At 45.5% G+C, this 21,728-nt stretch overlaps 2 protein-coding genes across 2 annotated transcripts; both read left to right on the top strand.

Annotated features, from left to right (window-relative positions):
- The first annotated feature begins 7,085 nt into the window (after positions 1 to 7,085).
- On the top strand, positions 7,086 to 8,963 carry LOC123147423 (U-box domain-containing protein 8). Its single transcript, XM_044566667.1, has one exon. The coding sequence runs from the start codon at positions 7,116 to 7,118 to the stop codon at positions 8,517 to 8,519; it is 1,404 nt and encodes a 467-aa protein (XP_044422602.1). The 5' UTR covers positions 7,086 to 7,115; the 3' UTR covers positions 8,520 to 8,963.
- Positions 8,964 to 18,947: 9,984 nt separating this feature from the next.
- On the top strand, positions 18,948 to 20,726 carry LOC123152487 (NAD(P)H dehydrogenase (quinone) FQR1). Its single transcript, XM_044572016.1, has 4 exons — positions 18,948 to 19,116; positions 19,699 to 19,792; positions 19,940 to 20,205; positions 20,291 to 20,726. Exons 1-4 carry the CDS (start codon positions 19,094 to 19,096, stop codon positions 20,520 to 20,522), a joined length of 615 nt encoding a protein of 204 aa, XP_044427951.1. The 5' UTR covers positions 18,948 to 19,093; the 3' UTR covers positions 20,523 to 20,726.
- Positions 20,727 to 21,728: the final 1,002 nt, after the last annotated feature.

Genomic DNA, 21,728 nt, shown 5'->3' on the forward strand with positions numbered 1-21,728 from the left:
GTAAACAGAAACAAAGTTTCTACGATCTGATCGTGGAGACGAATATTTGAGTTACGAGTTTGGTCTTCAACTAAAACAATCTGGAATAGTTTCACAAATTCATGCCACCTGGAACACCACAGCATAATGGTGTGTCCGAACGTCATAACCATACTTTATTGGATATGGTGCAATCTATGATGTCTCTTACTGATTTGCCTCTATAGTGTTGGGCTTATGCATTAGAGACAGCTACATTCACGTTAAAAAAGGGCACCATCTAAATCCGTTGAGACGACACCGTATGAATTGTGGTTTAGCAAGAAACCCAAGTTGTCGTTTCTTAAAGCTTGGGGTTGCAATGCTTATATGAAAAAATTTCATCCTGATAAGCTCAAACCCAAATTGGAGAAGTGCGTCTTCATAGGATACCCAAAAGTAACTGTTGGGTACACCTTCTATCACAGATCCGAAGGCAAGATATTCGTTGCTAAGAATGGATCCTTTCTAGAGAAGGAGTTTCTCTCGAAAGGAGTGAGTGGGAGGAAAGTAGAACTTGATGAGGTAAATGTACCTGCTCCCTTGTTGGAAAGTAGTTCATCACTAAAATCAGTTCAAGTGATTCCCACACCAGTAAGTGAGGAAGCTAATGATGATCATGGAACTTCTGATCAAGTTACTACTGAACCTCGTAGGTCAACCAGAGTAAGATCCGCACCAGAGCGGTACGGTAATCCTGTTCTGGAAGTCATGTTACTTGACCATGACGAACCTACGAACTATGAGGAAGCGATGATGAGCCTAGATTCCGCAAAAAGGCTTGAGGCCATGAAATCTGAGATGGGATCCATGTATGAGAACAAAGTATGGACTTTGATTGACTTGCTCGATGATCGGTGACTCATTGAGAATAAATGGATCTTCAAGAGGAAGACGGACATTGATAGTAGTGTTACTATCTACAAAGCTCGAATTGTCACAAAGTGTTTTTGACAAGTTCAAGGTGTTGACTACGATGAGATTTTCTCACTCGTATCGATGCTTAAAAGGCTGTCTGAATCATGTTAGCAGTTGCCGCATTTTATGAAATCTGGAAAATGGATGTCAAAACTGCATTCCTTAATGGATTTCTTAAAGAAAAGTAGTATATGATGCAACCAGAAGGTTTTGTCGATCCTAAAGGTACTAACAAAGTGAGCAAGCTCCAGCGATCCATCTATGGACTGGTGCAAGCATCTAGGAGTTGGAATATATGCTTTGATAAAGTGATCAAAGCATATGGTTTTATACAGACTTGCGGTGAAGCCTGTATTTACAAGAAAGTGAGTGGGAGCACTACAACATTTCTGATAAGTATATGTGAATGACATATTGTTGATCGGAAATAATGTAGAATTTTCTAGAAAGCATAAAGGAGTGTTTGAAAAGAGTTTTTCAAAGAAAGACCTCGATGAAGCTGCTTACACATTGAGCATCAAGATCTATAGAGATAGATCAAGACGCTTGATAAATTTTTTCAATGAGTACATACCTTGACAAGATTTCGAAGTAGTTCAAAATGGAACAGACAAAGAAGGAGTTCTTGGCTGTGTTGCAAGGTGTGAAGTTGAGTAAAGACTCAAAACCCGACCACAGCAGAAAACAGAAAGAGAATGAAAAGTCATTCCCTATGCCTCAGTCATAGGTTCTATAAAGTATGCTATGCTGTTTACCAGTCCTATTGTATACCTTAGCATCTTTCTGGCAAGGGAGTACAATAGTGGTCTAGGAGTAGATCACTGGACAACGGTCAAAATTATCCTTAGAGGACTAGGAAATATTTCTCGGTTATGGAGGTGATAAAAGAGTTCGTCGTAAAGAGTTACGTCGATGCAAGCTTTTTACATTGATCTAGATGACTCCAAGTCTCGATTTGGATACATATTGAATGTGGGAGCAATTAGCTAGAGTAGCTCCGTGCAGAGCATTGTAGACATAGAAATTTGTGAAATACATATGGATCTGAATGTTGCAGACCCGTAGGCTAAACTTCTCTCACAAGCAAAACATGATCACTCTTTGGGTGTTAATCACATAGCGATGTGAACTAGATTATTGACTCTAGTAAACCCTTTGGGTATTAGTCACATGGAGATGTGAACTAATCACATAAAGATGTGAACTAGATTATTGACTCTAGTGCAAGTGGGAGACTAAAGGAAATATGCCCTAGAGGCAATAATAAAGTTACTATTTATTTCCTTATATCATGATAAATGTTTATTATTCATATTATAATTGTATTAACCAGAAACTTAGTACATGTGTGAATACATAGACAAATAGAGTGTCACTAGTATGCCTCTACTTGACTAGCTCGTTGAATCAAAGATGGTTAAGTTTCCTAGCCATAGACATGAGTTGTCATTTGATTAGTGGGATCACATCATTAGAGAATGATGTGATTGACTTGACCCATTCCGTTAGCTTAGCACGATGATCGTTTATTTTGTTGCTACTGCTTTCTTCATGACTTATACATGTTCCTCTGACTATGAGATTATGCAACTCCCGAATACCGGAGGAACACTTTGTGTGCTACCAAACGTCACAACATAACTGGGTGATTATAAAGGTGCTCTACAGGTGTCTCCGATGGTACTTGTTGAGTTGGCATAGATCGAGATTAGGATTTGTCACTCTGATTGTCGGAGAGGTATCTCTGGGCCCTCTCGGTAATGCACATCACTATAAGCCTTGCAAGCAATGTGACTAATGAGTTAGTTGCGGGATGATGCATTACGGAACGAGTAAAGAGACTTGCCGGTAACGAGATTGAACTAGGTATTGAGATACTAACGACCAAATCTCGGACAAGTAACATACCAATGACAAAGGGAACAACGTATACCGTTATGCGGTTTTGACCAATAAAGATCATCGTAGAATATGTAGGAGCCAATATGAGCATCCACGTTCCGCTATTGGTTATTGATCGGAGATGAGTCTCCGTCATGTCTACATTGTTCTCGAACCCGTAGGGTCCGCACGCTTAACGTTCGGTGACGATCGGTATTATGAGTTTATGTGTTTTGATGTACCGAAGGTTGTTCAGAGTCTCGGATGAGATCAGGGACATGACGAGGAGTCTCGAAATGTTTGATACGTAAAGATCGATATATGGAAGGCTATATTCGGACATCGGAAAGGTTCTGAGTGGTTCGGGTATTTATCAGAGTACCGAAGAGTTACGGGAATTCACCGGGGAGTATATGAGCCTTATTGGGCTTTAGGGGAAAGAGAGAGAGGAGGCTGCGCGCCCCCCAAGGCCTAGTCTGAATTGGACTAGGGGGAGGGGTGGCGCCCCCTCCTTCCTTCTCTTCTCTTTTCCCTTTCCTTCTCTCCTACTCCTACTACATGAAATGGGGGAAATCCTACTCCCGGTGGGAGTAGGACCCCCCAGGGCGCGCCATAGTAGAGGGCTGGCCCTCCCCCTCCTCCACTCCTTTATATATGGGGAGGGGGTAACCCCACGGACACACAAGTTGATTGTTCCAAGCCGTGTGCGGTGCCCCCCTCCACCATAATCCACCTCGATCATATCGTAGCAGTGCTTTGGCGAAGCCCTGCGTCGGTAGCAACATCATCACCATCATCACGCCGTCGTGCTGATGGAACTCTCCCTCGAAGCTCTGCTGGATCGAAGTTCGTGGGACGTCATCGAGCTGAACGTGTGCTGAACTCGGAGGTGCCATGCGTTCGGTACTTGGATCGGTCGGATCGTGAAGACGTACGACTACATCAACCGCATTCTCATAACGCTTCCACTTATGGTCTACGAGGGTACATGGACGATACTCTCCCCTCTCGTTGCTATGCATCTCCATGATCCTGCATGTGCGTAGGAATTTTTTTGAAATTACTGCGTTCCCCAACATATACATCGTGAGTAGATGTTGTAGTCCACTTGCTGGTGTTGACCAGCGGTGAAGTGGTTTCTGTAGGGCCGTCGACATATTCATCCATGTCGATAGCCTCTTAGTAGTCTAACACGTCGGTTAAATCGTTGATCATGGCGACTAGGTGGGTGGTGGGTGGGACGTAAATTTCCTGATCATCGGCTTTAAGTCCGATCTTATCATAGACCGAGGTCTGACCGTCCGAGATTGATAAGCTTTGGATGCGATCAAGCATCTCGTTTAGGTGAGACAACTCCTCGGGGTTCATGGCCTGGCTATAAGCCAAGCCGACTTGAAGTATGATTTGCGAGTCGCTTGACGCGCTTTCAGCTTTGTAAGGGGCTGAAGTTGATTCCGGGTCCGGTACTGGAGTCAATTCTAAACCCGATGTAGCATTAGAAGCTGGGTCCAGACCAACGTCGAGGCTTGACTCCGCGACAAGGTCGCCCGAGGCGGGGGTGATTGATTCCTCTACGTGGTGTTGGGCTGCCAGGGGGCCGACGTCCTAGAGGGAGATCGGTATCGGGGTCGAGCCCCCGACGTCCGATGAGCCCTCAATCTGGCCTGGTGTCCAGCCTGAAAGAATGAGCTCACCGCGGGAATCTGCGGTGTATTCCAAGCCTTCAAAAGTCACGATCTGATCAGGGGCTTAGTTTTCGACGGGAGCCAGATGGCCCGCCGGGTCGCAAAAGATCATGCTGCCGAATACAAAAAGTTGGTCGGGGACATATGTGTTCCCTAGCCGGTGCCATAATTAATCTGCAGATGAGCCATCGATCTTTTCATTGATATCACCGCGAAACTCTCACTTAAAGTACCAGTGTTGGTGTCAAAACCGGCAGACCTTGGGGTAGGGGGTCCTGAGCTGTGGATCTCAGATCGGTGGTAACAGGGACGAAAGAGATAGGTGTTTACCCTGGTTCGTACCCTCTCAAAGAGGTAATACCCTATGTCCTGCTTTGATTATATTGATGAGGATGTATCAAGTACAAGCTTGATCTACCTCGAGATCGCCAGGAGAGATCTAACCCTAAGGCTAGGTGAATGTAATTGTGATCAGGTCCTCTCTACAGGCTAAACCCTTTGCCTTATATACACACCAGGTAGGGCATCTATGGTTACATGTCGGTATCCAGGGGTGCGCATGGAGGCGGCATGAGATGTCTTGGAGTATACGCCAAGTCTTCCGTAGATGCAGTCTTGACCACATCCTACGCGTGTAGCTTCTGGAGTCCATCGGAATGAGAACGAGGGCCTGCAGGCCCAGCCCGAGGACTATGGGTCAACTAGGTTGGCACCCCCTAGTCCTGGACACCGTCATGCGTGCCATCCTCTCCATGCTTGATCATGCTTCAGTGTTCATCGTTCTTGTCCATGCTAGGCCCTTCATTTATAAACAAAACAAATGTATCTAATTTAGGCAACATCATATTAAGGCTTCAGTTATCATGGTTTAAATTGTGAAGAGAACCTCAACCTTATTTGTAAAGGTCCGATCGCCGCCTTCAAGGGCACCACTAGTGGAATCACGACTTCTTGCATTATTTGTGCTAGGGTGTGAGGAGGATAAGGTGGTCCTAGTGACATCTTGGGACGCATTGTGCCTCCACACGTCTCCAGCGGAGACGTACCTCCCCCAAAGGAGGAAACTTCGACAACACATTCTCGTCTTCATCGACTCCACTTGTGGTTACCTCGTGCAAGCTATTATCTTCTGTTTACCTTGTGCTTGCATTTCTTGTTCTTGTGCTTGTCTTATAGGTTGTCCATCTAGTTGCATATCTAGACAACCTATTTTCTTATTGAGCCTTAATATTATTAAAAGAAGTAAGAAAAATCGTTAGTCGCCTATTCCATACTGATCCTTTCAGTTAAAACTTACTCCCTCCGTTCCTAAATATAAGTCATTTTAGACATTTCAAATGGACTACAACATACGGATGTATGTAGACATATTTTAGAATGTAGATTCACTCATTTTGCTCTGTATGCAGTCACTTGTTAAAATCTTTAAAAAGACTTATATTCAGGAACGGAGGAAGTATTTGTATTTCTAAATATTCTAACAAGTGACTACATACAGAGCAAAATGAGTGAATCTACACTCTAAAATATGTCTATATACATACATATGCGGAAAACTCTAGAAAGACTTATATTTAGGAACAGTAAGAGTACAAAAGAGTGATAATGTCCCGCAAAAAAAATAAAAAAGTGATAATGTGTGTAAAAATACTCAATTATCATAGATATTCTCTTCTAGCGACATATCACCTGGCAACACAATTAACCTACCGAGTTAGCCTATTTGACAATAGCAAATATTGCAGCATGATAAGCAACTAAGAAGTATTTGTCGCAAGAAAAAGATTAAGAAGTGGTTAACTCCAAATAAATATTGGAAATGATAGACATTTTTAGACTGTAAAAGCCAAGGGCGTCACAACTTACGCCATATAAATTACTCATCACCCTGCAAAAAAAATCTACTTGTTATTTTGCAACTTATTTTTACGCCATCCAATTATTATTATATACTGACCCATTAACCAGTGAATAAAATATAAAGATAAGCATGCATCTGCAAAATTCCGTACTAGTAGATGCTAACTAATTAAAGTTGGCCAAACTCCCCAAGAAAGAAAAGGAACAAATGTACAAGGTTTGATCTTCTTAATTTCTTTTGTGTTGCGTGCTTCCAAGCATTACTTTACTTGTAACATACATGCACAATGGCATGGAGACATGTGAAACCAATAATCCCGTGAGTCATTGGATGGCTCCTGTAGGTTACCGTGTCTCCATCTCTGCCCCCACATCAACTATATATTTAACACCAGTGTCATGCAAAACATATGCACGCAGCTGCTGCAATCAGCCTGACACAGTAGTAAGACAGTGTAGCATGCACAGTGCCTGTCTTGAAGATTTGAACATTAATCGCCCACGAAAACAGAATAATGGCACCCCATCTGCAAAACGTCAAGAAAATTAATGGTAACGGCCATCATCCTTTTCATCCACACGAGAAGCAAATCCACGATGAACAATAGTACAATAACCCGTTACAGAAACTGCAAGTAAATGGGTAAAATGACCAAAAGATACTCAACTGAATGACCAAAAGATACGGATTCATCCGACAGTTACTGCGATGCAGCCAACATCTAGGGAAGATTAACCCGCCTACGCACAGGGATGAGGAAGCAATTAGGATCTGCCAAAAATCGCGAGCGACGCACACGCCATGCGCGTACGACGAGATGGATGGATATATACAGACGAGGCGAGACGGAGCGGCGGCGGCGAGGCTTCTTAGGCTCACCGGATGGTCTTCCCACTCGCTCGCTCGCTCCCCCACATCATCATCCTGTTCCCGTCCACCGGAAGTGGACTTTCCCCAATACGGACTCGCTCCACCACCACCACCACCTCCTCCTCCTCCGCCTCTTCTTCTTCTTCTTCTTCTTCCACAGTCCCACACGCTTTCCGTTCCTCCCCACCTCCCGCCGCGACTCCGCCCACGCCATGGAGGTGTCCAACCAGGCGTCCTGGCCCGACGACTTCCTCTGCCCCATCTCGCTCGAGGTCATGACGGACCCCGTCATCCTCCCCTCCGGCCACACCTTCGAGCGCCGCAGCATCCAGCGCTGGCTCGACGGGGGCCACCGGACCTGCCCCGTCACCAACCTGCCTCTCCCCCCTGACCCCACGCTCATCCCCAACCACGCGCTGCGCCGCCTCATAGCGGCCGTTTCCGTTTCCCCGGCGGCCGTGTCCGCGGACAAGGTCCTCGCGGGGGACTGCCAGGAGCAAGGGGTGGCGCCGCCGTCGTCCTCCTCCGTCTTGGGGATGCTCAGGCTGGCCAAGTCTGGGCCGGCCGGCCGGAGGGAGGTGCTGGAGTCCGGCGCGGTCGCGGTGCTGCTCCAGCACGCCGCCGCGGGGGACGAGGCGGCGGCCAGGGCGCTCCTGTATCTCAGCCTCGACGGCGACGACGCGCGCGTCGGCCTCGTGGCGGACGGCGCCGTCGACGCGCTCTGCGCGGCCGTGTCCGCCGGCGGCGCGGCCGCCGCCCACGCGGCTACGGCGCTGACGAGCCTCGCCACCGTGGGCGTCAACAAGTGCACCATCGGGGCGCATCCCTCTGCCGTCCCGGCGCTGTCCAGGCTCCTCTGGCGCGGCGGCGCGCGGGAGCGCCGTGAGGCCGCGACAACCCTGTACGAGCTCTGCAAGCTGCCCGAGAACCGCCGCCGCACGGTGCGCGCCGGGGCCGCGCCGGCGCTCGTCGAGCTGGCCGCCAATGGCTCTGCCCGCGCCGTCGAGGTGCTCGGTCTCCTCGCCAAGAACCGCGAGGGCCGCCACGACCTGTCCAGAATCCCGGACATCGTGGCCGTGCTCTGCACTGTCGCCGGCAGCGGCAACGCCCGTGCAATCGACCAGGCCCTGGTCGTCCTCAACTGGATTTGCTCCGAGAGCAACGAATTGGCAATGGAGGCAATCAAGCTGGGAGCTTTCCAGCTCTGTGAGGCTCTGGTGAACGACGACAACTGCAAGATTGCCAAGAACGCGGTGGAATTAGCCCGGACACTCGAGAAAGCTTAGCATTCAGACATCCAAATATCAAATTTATCAGAATTTTGATTCGGTATTGGCCTCAGTGTACAAAGGTAGAAACAGCAAAGGTGAATTTTTGTCTTCTCTTTTTCTTTTGTAGCAGAGCTGGAAATGGAAAGGGGAAAAAAATAAGCAGAATTAGTTTGTGTTTATAAAACATGGTTCATGAACTGCTCTGGGGGCTGCCCGATGGGAGTCCGAATTCGAAATCATCCAGTCTGAAATGTCACAAGTATGATGCATCTGATCAAGTGTCTAGTGCTATCAAGTAGCTCCATTGCAAATGATCCTATTTCAGTCTATCTTGTGTGCCATAGTTTCCTATGAGGAGGATTGTATTGCGTGTATCTGCCTATCATCCCCTTGTGATGTGATATAAGACAACAAATGAAATTTTCATTTAATAGAAGTACAAAGGTGTGGATTCTTGCTTGGCCAGATATTCGTAAGGGTGTGCTAACTTGGTATGTACTTCATCTTCATATTTGACTTTATTGCGATTTCTGCAATAGTTTTTATCAAGTGGTGCGTTTAGAGCCCGTGGATTGTGCTAATTTTTCCACGTTTGAACTAAACTAATCTGCATGAGCATACTGTTCTCCAAATAATATGCTCAATAGAGATCCGACATTGAACTCACGGAGGACTCGTTATTACTTGCATCATCCTGAACCTCAGATTAATTGGTAGATTTTGCAACCGTTATTGCTGTTTTCATCTGATGAAGACCTGAAATTGGCTAAATTTTGCTCTATAAACTGTATGAAGCTGTAAACCTGTCCTGAATAAACTGTCTAAACGCTTTAAGATGGAAGACAATCAGGCCATTAGAAGAGCCATGTGATTCTCTCAACACTGCTTGTGTCACTCTAGTCCTTAAACAAGTGTGCAACTTTGATTACAATTTTGCTCGACGATGACGTCTTAATTTCTAGATGGTCTAATTTGTGCTACGTCCACTAGCTTACAATTCCCACATCACATTAAGTATGAAAAGGTCTACACGCACATTTGTCTCGTTGGTTGTTGACAAAGCAGTGGGTCTTATAAAGATTCGATGCTGATGAAGTCACCTTAAGAGACTAACGGCTTACGCAATTGTTTTTCTTTTCGTTGTTCCTATTTCTTTCTGTGTGAGAGAAAATGCAGGCCCCCTCAGAAAAAGAAGAGAAAGTGTAGGTTTTCTTCTACTGACCTTACATCCCATCATAAGTTTGCTTTGCAGTTTCCATGCAGTGCCTTGGCTTTTCTTCTAGAGCTCCATAGAATACTTAGTGGATTATGCAGCACTGATGTGGCCTTGATGTTGACAATGTCTGAACGAAAACCCAGCAACCATAAGATAAGGGTTGACCTTGACCACAAGCTTTTCCCCGGAGAGGTAGTTGGCATGTCCATATGGTAGCATGGACTGTTCTAAATCTGCAAAACTATGTTGGCATCACTACTAAAACTTGCAGCACATAGATAGATAGATCTGATTCTGAGATCTTGTTCAGTGGACAGGGTTAAGCCATGCGGATTGCGACCATCAACTAACCTACGTATGCATCGTTCTGATGCAGAGTCCGGGGAGTCCCCCTTTTCGAAAAAAAAACCTACGTCTGAATTTGCTTTATTTGTTGTCCTCGTTCATGCTCCCTTTTCTTAGCTGATTTGGTCCAAGTTTTTGACCGGTCGTGAAAGCGTCCCTGCCCTGCCTAATTACATATGGCAGGGTTAGTGACTTGCTTTTGCGAGAGAATTTATCGTCGAGTATTCACACACACACTGAACCGAAGGAGTGAAAGGTGTGACCCTGCTTTTTGTAGCAAGTTTTTGGTGTATGCATGATGGTGATGCCCCTTTGAGGCTGCAGCGCCTAATTTTGCAGATAGCATATGCATCTATTTTCCTGAAATTGGTTGTGGGGTGATGCAAATCCATGCATATATGTCTGCTCCCTCCCTGCTCTCTTGCCATTCCAAGTTGATGCATGAACTCTTGCCATTAGCACCAACCCTACAGAACAAAAGGTACAGCTATGTTCATGATTCTGAGCCGCTGTTGAGTGCTCCTGCAAGAATAACAAGAATTTGGCGACGGAATGAGACGAGGTGCATCATACCAAGAGGTGGTCCATGTCTGCTAGTTCCAGGCACCTATATCTAGGCTCGAAGAGGAACGTATGTGGTTTCATCATCAATCAGATCAGATCAGATCGGAAATGCTCGACGACCGACGGCGACTTTTCGCGGGATTCGAATAGTTTGCGGCGGCACTCGAATGCTCCTCCTAGCAGTTTTGCCACGGGGGCGCAGCATGTACGTTGGCTGCATCTGCCTTGTGCCATGCCGTGGAATCTGGTTCAGTTAACCTGAGGACGGACGGAAAAAGAGAGGCAAAGCATATGAGAATGGATGGCAAACTGCAAAAGGGGACGGGGCCTGTCGAAAAGAGAGGCGCATACAAGGAGTCCGCAGCAATGGTGAGTGAGTAGCCTTTCAGCTTTCATGTCATGGAGGCTAGTGGTGTTTTCTCTTTTACCCTGTGCCCCGTCCTGGTGCGCCGCCTCCTGCTCCTGCAGCTCGGCCTCCAACGCGTGTCGCTCGGCCTCCTCGTCGATCACGCCCAGCCACACGGGCGTGCACGATACATACACCGGCACCGTGTTCATCCACGACCATGATTGCCCCTCCTCCACGGGCTCGCGTGCAGGCGAGGCTAGTGGCGGTGGGGGCGCATTCGCCTGCATTCCGGCTGCCGGTTCGGCCGATGCAAGGCCAGTCCACATGACGAGCTCCTCGAACTCAGACTCCTTGATGGCCCTCCTTGTGGCCTCCTCGAGGGCCGCAATATGGGCCTCCTCAACTTCCTGATCCTCCTCCTGCATCACGGGCGGTGGTGGTAGAGCTGCGAGCGCGCGTGGTGCACGGGTGCACCTTCGAAGCACGACCAACGGGACTGGTTGTGCTCGTCGTTGAACCACATGTCCCAGTTCAGCGAGTCCACTGCGTACGCTGAGTCGCGACAAAGGCCGGTCAGGAGTTGAGCACGCCAACGGTAGATCTCCATCGGCCGCGCTTGGCCTGAGGCCGGCAGCATCGGCACCGGAACCCTAACGGGGTTGAGATGCCACTCATGCGGCAGATTCACGTCGGTCCACGACACCAACATGCCATGCTCCCAGAAGTACTAGCAGCGGTGGACATGCACGTAGAGGTGAAAAGTGTGGCTGCTGCTCAGCACCCGGCGTCACCAATGATGAAGTTGGTCGTGCGGCGATGCCCCGACGAGGAGCCGACCTCGTGGTCATGCTTGTCACACTTCCTGAACCACATGGTGGACGGCGGCTAGGGTTGTTGTTGAGCAGCTGGGGGCAAGGGGAAGAAGACGTCCAGAAATGGATTGGGCGGCCCCTCTTTGCTGCACGCGTGCCATTAAAAAGAACTCGCGGAAGGAGGTTGGGTAGCTGACGTGCGGCCCCTTGCACGGTGCATTTAAATAAAGCCGTGGGTGGTGATTAGGTGGCCGACGCGGCAACGAGCGGACGCGCGAGATGTTCTTGCGGTAGCAAATCAGACGTAAATTTGGGTTGGAAATACATTCAGATAAACACATGAAAGACATAATTTGTGTTTGCGTCCGCATGTTAGACCATGGTCTTGGCTCTCACGGACTCAAACAGACACAACCGGACGAAACAAGTCGATCCGTTGGAGTTGGCCTCAATTCTCGGCACTCGTGATAGAGAAAAAAATCTACGGCGCAGCGAGGTACACGCCGTTTTCATTTCCAGGCGTGGCTTTTCACATTTGCACAGAGAAAGCATGACCGTTATCAGTTCGTTCGTCATCATGAAATGCTTGGACGATTCACAACTCTGTTAGCCATGTGGATGCGGCCGGAACGCGGGTTCTAGATGATTGGTAGGCCTCCTCCTGCTGATGCGGCTGCTGTTGGCCAAGAACAACCACCGTTGCAACGAGATTGAGATGGTAGGGACTAGAGGTCCCAAATGTGTTTGGATCTTGATGCGTTTTGTTTGCCTGCCACATGTCCTCCTGAAGGTGATGCCATAACTGGCACATTCTCTTTGTTTGAGCTGCTATAAATGGCTTGGCCTGGCCCCATATGTCAATGAGGCTGGTCATAATGGACAAGAACATAAGCTAGTAACTTACACACTTTCCTAGACTATGTTACTACCTTTATAGTGGGTAGGAACATCTATGTAGTGTCATGCAACGATGTATTTATTAGGTTATAGACTCATTGTTTCTTGGAGTGTGTGATGTTCCGGTAACTTGCTAGTTACCACAAGCACCTCTATTTTCATTAAATATGTGCCACATAAGCAAAATTGTATTGGAGTGTGTGATGTTACTCCTAAGTTTCTTCCCATTGTGACCAGCCTGAACATGAACTCATAATATACATAATCATGCATTTGTTTTCCGTGCACAAGTCCCAAACGTAAGGGCATCTCCAACGCTATCTTCCAAAACAGACACTGTATTTATCCGCAGACTGTTTCAGAGGAGTCCCCGGCCAGTGATGCAAAAGTCGGTCATCGAACCATGTCCCCTAAACATCCACCTTTGTGATTTCAATAAAAAAAACATCCACCTTTGTTTTTTCTTTCTTAAGCACGTAACACTCCAAATAATAGTATATCAGTGTTTGATGAGTGAAAATATTCAAACGTGATAGTCTAATTGAAATATTACATACAATCCAACTAAAGTTTTGTAATAAAGTAGTTTGAATTGAAACTCACACATATGTTTTAGTTGTCCCTTTAATCGCCCAGAAATGCTCCATCAGATCTTCCTTGAGCTGCTCATGAGTTGTTTGATGAAGAATCTGTTGATGCATTTGGACAAACTCATCAAACGTGGCGAAATTATGATGTGGGAGTTCAATAGGATCACCTGTATTCTTGAATTCTAGACCTCCCGCACGAATTCCTCACCCTGACAGCATCTTCACCCTCATCCTCCTGGATCATATTATGCATGATCACACAAAATGTCATTACCTCTCAAAAGGTCTTCGTGTTTAGCAGATCCACGAAAAACTGTAAAATTGGCATGGAGCACTACAAATGTCCTCTTCACATCCTTTCCATCTCCTTTTTTCTTTGGAAAAGTGAGCTCTTTTTGATCAACTGGCCCTGGCTCGGAGTTGGTCTTGACAAAGCTAGCACAATCATCAACCAGATAGTCAGAAAAATATTACGCTCTTTTCTGACGGGCAAGCGATTTGAGGTGACTAGATAGCACAATGTTCAAGCGTTGTTACATATTTGAAAAGATGTTACACACTCCAAAATACTCCCTCCGTTCATAAATATAAGTCTTTGTAGAGATTTCACTATGAACTACATAGTAAGCAAAATGAGTGGGTCTATACTTTAAAATGCATCTATATATATCCGTATGTGGTTCGTAGTGAAATATCTACAAAGACTTATATTTAGGAACGAAAGAAGTACGTCCTTTAAAAAATTTCATTATAGACTACATACAAAGCAAAGCGAGTGTACTTATCCTCTAAAAAGCGTCTATGTACATCCGGTGTAGTCTTATAATGGAATCTCTAAAAAAAACTATATTTAAGAACGGAGAGTATCTAATAAAAACACAAGACCAAACCAAACATACATGTTTCTTCTAATAGGTAGGTGGTTTGGCACTTTGGCCTCAAGGTGAAGGGATATATTGCTGACCGCCATCACAACTTGTTAGGAACATTTCGTGGGATGCATCACCGGTGCGAGGCGGCGGTACTTAGAGGAGACGGGGATTTAGAAAACGAATGGATTACAGAAGAAAGGGCACATATTGAGATTGGTCGTAGTTCCAGTCTTCCTAGTCATTAGTCAAATAGTCAATGTTCTTCTCCTAACTTTGCGCAGAGATTCTAAACAAGTTGGGGGAGACCGTGTCCAAGAAGACGATGGTTTCGCGGCCAAGTGAGAAGAGAGATACGGCCGGTTGGTGTTGACTACCTCTGAATAGTCGGTCAGTCTCCAACTGACTTGTTAAACCAAGCACCAACCGGTTAGACCAACTCCACTGTAAGACCCTAAATGGACGTCCGGTTTACTCTGATTTCGTCCGTTTCTGGATGGCGATGGTATGAAAGCGGATATCTGCGTCTGGCGTCTGTTCGAGTCACCCACCACAGCAAACAACCCTAAAACGTCAGCTGCAGCTGCCGTCCGCGCCCGCCGTGGCATGCCGTGGCCGTCCGCGCTCGCTCGCCGGGGTGCTCTCCCACGCCCGGCTCCTTTCCAGCCGGCGCCGCGCCTTGCCGCACCTTCTCTGCCCCGCCGCCGCCGCCGCCTGCACGCCCGCGCCCGCGCTGCCCGCCGCCGCCTACACGCCGTGCCCGCGCACGCGCTGCCCCGCCGCCCGCCCCCGCCCCGCGCACGCCGCGCCGCCGCCCGTGCCCCCGCCCCGCCACCCCCCCCCCCAACCGGTTAGGCACGGGTAAATTGTCTCTGAATGGCCATGTAGGCTGCTAGAATTTTCCAAGTATTACCGCGACTCACGTGGTTTAGGTAGATCAAGAATGTGTCTATGCATCTAGAAAAGCATATAAAAGATGATTGACATTTTAGCTTCAGTGCTTGTAATCGAAGTGGGAAAAAACCGTGCTCCCGGTTCTCGGTTTTTGCTTTCCGTTTTCTTAGTGAAAAAAGTCCGTCGAAAGCTATTAACATTGGATCTAATTTTGAAGATCTTGACGCGACAAATCCAACAGTGAAGACGATTCGAGATTTGGACGCAAGGTTCAAGAGAAAAAATGTTTTGAGAAAAAATATCTATGAAAAAAAAAGAAAACTTTGTGCGCCACTAGATCCTAGCACCTGTGCTAATCACCCCAATGTAAATGCCCTGAGAGTGACCTTTGCAATGGGTACCCCTTAACTAGTTATTCCGCAAGGATTAAGAGCTTCCATTCTTCGTTGTCGCTATGAGCGAATAATAAGCACTAACATGTGCACCAGACCAACCTAATACCGTTCCCCCACGCGACTCCATTCGTCCTGAGAAAATGGGTAACAGATGTTCGCTACCCAATAAAAAATGGTTAAACTTACTGTGGAAAAAACAATTTTTCAACAGATTAAAGAATCTATGTGGATTCAAAAAATGAAATACATTTTAAAAAATCTTTTCAAAAATATTCAATAAATGTTTACAGATATATACTTTATATACATTCAAAAATATTCTCAACTGAAAATTGTTCACGAGTTTAAACAATGTTCAAGACTTGTAAGAATTTTTTTGGGGTGTTTTGTAAATGTTCACATATTAATAAAAATGTTCACATATTTGAGAGATGTTCATTATTTTTAAATGATAAGTAGTAAAAGAAACCATAAAATAAAAACAGAAAAAGGATAGTAAATAAATATTTGGAAGAAAACTAGGGAGAGCAAAAGAAAAAGGAATACGCAAAAACCGATAGAAACGGGCTGCTGCCCGTGCGCCGTTGCTCACACAGTTGGTTATGCCCAGTTGCTCGTCCTGAGCGAGACGGCTACACAATTTGTACGGCTAGACCTCTATTACTACATGAGCAAAGAAAGGGGTTTTCTGGGAAGATCGCACCGTGCCAAAGTGCGATTGTGGCTAGTCGAGCACCTACATCACATCTTCTTGGTTTGGGATATGGCCACAATGCACGAAAATTGATATCTGAGCACGGGCAGTGCCCGTTATTTTGAAGTAAAAAAAACGATTTTGTACGGCTTGAGGAATTCCGAAATTTTGTGTACATGCAAGTATAGCAGTGCGATATAACGTGCCAACATTTTACTAATATACGTGCTTGCATGTGAGAGATTAAAAACGACAAAATACATGCAGTTTTGGGCCAGTTCTTTTCCTTTTTGCGCCGTAATTTTATCTGTTTTGTGCAGCGTACAATACAACGTATTTTCAAACGATTTTTCACAGGTACTTAGATCACATGCACGTGTATTCATGGAAAAAAAAATACAATTTTGTTCAAATCCTCTAACCACTTGTTCTGGGGGGTTCAGAATAAAGTGATCGGTTGCCCCATGTTCTGAAAATCCGTTATACACAATGCATGACTCCTGTATGACAGTCTTTGCGTCATATAGTATGCAAGTCACACTGGGCAATTGCCATCAGACAGTAAATTACTATGGTTTTATATCTATTTTGGTGGCTTTCTGGCCGGTTTTAATTTCCAACAAAACACCAGCTGCTGGATTTTTTACATACTTCAAAAATATATAACTCCAAGATTAATTTTTTTCGAGCATTTATAAAATATTAGGTAATTCAAAAAATGTGCACAAATTCAAAAAATAGTCACTATTTTTTTAAAAATGTTAACATTTGCATGAATTTAAGAATGGTCCAAAAATGGTCGTCTATTTTAAAAAAAAATCATGATCTTACAAAATGTTCATGAAACATAAAACATGTTCATGAATTTTCAAATGGTCACCAAAATTTAAAAATATTCACCATGTCCTTTAAAGATGCTTTATTCAAAAAATGTACACCATGTATTAGAAAATGTTTACTTGTTAGGCAAAATTGTTCAAATATTGATATAAATTGTTTTAAAATGGAAAATTAATTACATGTACTAGAAAAGAAGTTTATACGTATTATTTTAAAAATATATGTTAGAAACGAAAATGAAAAGGACAAAATGAAAACAAGAAACATAAAAAGAATGTGAAAACAAATACAAATGGAATTACATAAGAAAATTAGGGTAATAAAACATGAAAAAACAAAGTAAAGATAACGGGAAAACAAAACATCAAAATGTCAAAACCCTATAAAATAAAATACATCGCTGTAAAATCACTACCAAAAACCACTAGGGAAAACTCTACCGAAAACCACTAGAGAAAACAACTATCAAATAACACTAGAGAAAACCGCTACCAAATAACACTAGAGAAAAACGCTACAGACAAACCCCAAAAATGTCGCTCACACTCGCCTTCCTGCCAGGCCTAGCCCAAGGCGCATTGCCCCTTTGCGTTTTGGTGACTATATGATGTAGTGAGTGTCATATAGGTTTTTGGCACTATGCATACAACATCTTTCAACTGCAATGGTGTCAACCAAAATATTTTTTTCTAGAGTCAAGTCCCATTAATACATTGCTTTCCGTCGGGCGCTCGTGAAGTGGACAGGTTTGCCGCAACTATTTAAGGGATACCCAACATTGGTGGCAAAACAGCAGCGGCATGATTAAATTCCTAGCAAACGGGCGATTAGGCCTTCGATTCTTGGAGTCTAGATTGGCATCGACGGAAGACTTGGTGCTAGGCCCTTGGGCATTTGTTGTTCGTACGCGGTAGAAAACTCTGTGCAACGATGGTTTTACCAGCGCCCATAATTAGCGTTTGCCGTCGGAACAAATGACGTTCTGATGGTTTTCTATTTTAACAGTGTTCATTCATTTTTCGTAAGAGCTTGAATAATTGTCTAGCATTGAAGATGGCCTTATAGGTTGATAGCGGTCAACCTCACACATGAACCAGACACCTTCTTGTGGAAGCTTAAAACTTCTGGCATTTTTCTGCCAAATCTATGTGTTCAGACTTTGTCAATTATATCCAGCATTTTAACTATAAATTTATTTGGGAACTTAAAGTCCCTCAAAAGCTCAAATATTTCATTTGACATTTATATAGGATAGGGTGATCCTAACCGAAGACAACCTCAAAATGTGTAGATGGCAAGGTTGCGCAAAATATTGTTTGGGAAAAATAAGGAATCAATTCAACACATCTCCCTAGATTGTTCTCTGCTAAGATTTTATGGTCTTATATCAAAGCCCCCCTACCCCACCTCACCCCACCCTAGTATTTATGAATTTGTTCGGTAATTGATCAGTCGGTGCTTTGCTTTGGGCTATATGAAACTGTCACAATGACTATATCTCTAATATGGTGGATTTTATGAGTTTTTGCAACTCATCTACAAGATAATTTATTGGATCTATATGTGGTCCTTTTTGCGTCGGGAGAAGGACGTGATTTCCACGGTCTCTAGGTGCAACCTAAGGTCGTTCGGGATTTTATTGAACCAATATGGGTGACAAACTAATAACAAGCTATGTGATACATAAGACTGTTTTCAGTTGGTTGTAAAACAAATTTGGTTCACCATTATAGTGTTTTTTATCATGCTTGAAATGCTTGAAAATTTTGCAATAATTAATTAAGAGTTGCGTACGTCAATCGATGTAAAGAACGAGGGTGTTTACTCAATCAAAAGAAAAAGGAAAAGGAGTAGCGTGAATGAAGTGTATTATTTGCTACTCGCAAAAAAAATGAAATGTAGAAAAAATGCACGTGCACTGCACGTATCTGGGTCGGGGGCACGCGCAGGCAGCGCGTTGGTCCTCGTCTTGGCCATTCGCGCTCACGTGAAGAGGAGCTCTCCCTCCCATAAACACGGCGACCCGAGAGCCAGGCCGCATCTCGCTCATTCCTGAAATCCTGCCCCATCTTCTTCAACTAGCTAATCCAAGATCTCCAAGAACTCAAGTATCCAAGCTGACCAATGGCGCCCAAGATCTACATTGTGTGAGCACACCTCAACCCCACTCTGCCTTCCGTCCTCTCGGTCTCACCCTTTATTTGCTCCGGCAACTTTCTTGCCTGACCATCCTGGCCACCAATTTGCGGTGCGGCAAGATTATGGCCTTTTTGATTAATCACTTGGGCGATTTACTTTCTTGGGGGGAATCCCTGAGTTGGTCATAGACTCATAGTTCGAGAGCTCTGTTGCTCCGTTGTTCTGTTCCCCTGGGTTCCAGACTTTGGAAACCAAATCATAGGGAAAACAGCCAGCGTTGATCACTGCCCAGTGACTGTTCGCGCGTAACAGTGGCAGAGAAAAAAGCATGCTGATATGGAGACGAGCTGTGCCAGTTCAGACCAGGACACCAACGGAAGTTGCTCACTGCTCAGCATCTGGTTCAAGCAGAGATCGTTATAAAAAGCAGATACCGTTGTAAAACTTGGCCTTGCAACAGCCACATTACATTAACCGTTGAAAACATTGATCTACTTCTCAGTTTTGTGGAGTTTTTTGTACTGTGTACCAAAAACGAAAGCAAATGTCATCCTACAAGATCTTCATTCATGAGCTTGCACATTCTTTAGGTACTATTCCACCTATGGCCATGTGGCCAAGCTAGCGGATGAGATTCTGAAGGGTGTGTCTTCCGTCCAAGGTGTGGAGGTCAAGCTATGGCAGGTGATCACACAACGTTATATCTACACCGACTAAGATATAGTACTAGTATATTGAGATGATCTACCGCTATATATAGTTTTCGGATTGCCGAATGATCTTTTCTGCCTGCTGATACAAACCCCATCCCAAACTCTGAATACACTACAGGTCCCGGAGACTCTTTCCGACGAAGCACTCGCAAAGATGGGCGCTCCTGCCAAGAGGGATGACGTGCCGGTCATCTCGCCCGCAGAGCTCGACGACGCCGACGGCCTCATCTTCGGGTTCCCCACTAGATTCGGCATGATGCCCACGCAGTTCAAGGCGTTCATGGACGGCACCAGTGAGCTGTGGTGCCCGCAGCGGCTCGCCGGCAAGCCTGCCGCATTGTTCTTCTCCTCCGGTTGCCAGGGCGGCGGCCAAGAAACCACCGCGTAAGATTCCTTCCTCCTTGGTCGATTTGTCATGGAAATTATATAGTGGAAGTACATGCTAATTAGTCTGTTGCTGATCTTGTAGGTTGACGGCCATTACTCAGCTGGTGCACCATGGCATGCTCTTTGTTCCGGTCGGGTACACGTTTGGCGCAGGCATGTTTGAGATGGGGCAGGTGAAGGGTGGCAGCCCGTATGGGTCTGGCACCATTGCTGGGGATGGATCACGAGTTCCCACTGAGCTTGAGCTGCAACAGGCTTTCCACCAAGGGAAATACTTTGCGGGGATCGCAAAGAAGCTCAAGGGTTCTCCATGATCGACGGCTACCAAGATCGTGTCGACATGAATAAAGTTGAGTTTAGCTCTGAATCTAGTAATTTCATCGGTTCATTGATTGTAAAATACCTAGTCCTATCATATTTTTGGTGATTGGTTGTGTGCATCCTAATTATGCAGAGACCGGATAATACTCTAAATGCTTTATATTGGCTTGATGCTACATTTTGAGATAATAAAAGCCCCCTTTCTCGAAAAAAAGCCTAGTCCTGAACTAAGTTACAATTGTTTCAATGGCGTCCTTAGGTAACTATGTGGACCAAGTACTTGAGGTTGAATGTTACGTTTTTTTTGCGGGACGAGGTTGAAATGTTACTGTTACTATAACATCTGCTGTCAAGTCATGCACTCGTGTGCAATAATTCTACACTTACGGATGCCATCTACGGAATTTGCTTACGGACTCTCTCCCAGCCAATCTCCCACTAATCTGCCCTCTTGAATCTCAGGGTGGGCCCCTTTCCTCCCCAATTAATCGTTGCCATCTCATTCGTAACAATCTCTTGGTAAAATTTGTCTGTAGATGTAGCAAAATCTCACATTTCTATGATCAAGGCAGAATATCGGAAAAGAGATCCAAACGAAACTCAACTGTTTTCTATGAAACTCGTGCGGACCAAAAATATTCTTAATAGTCTGCGCTAAGTACATCTCCAACGTTGACCCTCAAATCGCCCGCAACCATTTGAACCGCGCGGTCTAGACGAGTTTTGTCATCCAACATGGTCCTCTATTAGTCCGCTGACCGGCCCACACATGTCTCCCTGTGACGCCCCCGATTTAATCGTACACTAATCATACACGCAAACGTGTACGATCAAGATCAGGGACTCACGGAAAGATATCACAACACAACTCTACAAATAAAATAAGTCATACAAGCATCATATTACAAGTCAGGGGCCTCGAAGACTCGAATACAAGAGCTCGATCATAGACGAGTCAGCGGAAGCAACAACATCTGCGTACAGACATAAGTTAAACAAGTTTGCCTTAAGAAGACTAGCACAAACTGGGATACAGATCGGAAGAGGCGCAGGCCTCCTGCCTGGGATCCTCCTAAACTACTCCTGGTCGTCGTCAGCGGGCAGCACGTAGTAGTAGGCACCTCCGGTGTAGTAGGAGTCGTCGTCGACGGTAGCGTCTGGATCCTGGGCTCCAACATCTGGTTGCGACAACCAGGTAG

Source organism: Triticum aestivum, chromosome 7A, assembly GCF_018294505.1.
Source record: "Triticum aestivum cultivar Chinese Spring chromosome 7A, IWGSC CS RefSeq v2.1, whole genome shotgun sequence".
NCBI classification, from domain to species: Eukaryota; Viridiplantae; Streptophyta; class Magnoliopsida; order Poales; family Poaceae; genus Triticum; species Triticum aestivum.

Bases quoted from the DNA above. Each gene is read 5' to 3' on its own strand.
- LOC123147423 (XM_044566667.1), top strand. From the start codon at position 7,116: ATGAGGAAGCAATTAGGATCTGCCAAAAATCGCGAGCGACGCACACGC.
- LOC123152487 (XM_044572016.1), top strand. From the start codon at position 19,094: ATGGCGCCCAAGATCTACATTGT. The intron at 19,117-19,698 runs GTGAGCACACCT...CACATTCTTTAG, and splicing joins GCGCCCAAGATCTACATTGT to GTACTATTCCACCTATGGCC. The intron at 19,793-19,939 runs GTGATCACACAA...AATACACTACAG, and splicing joins TGGAGGTCAAGCTATGGCAG to GTCCCGGAGACTCTTTCCGA.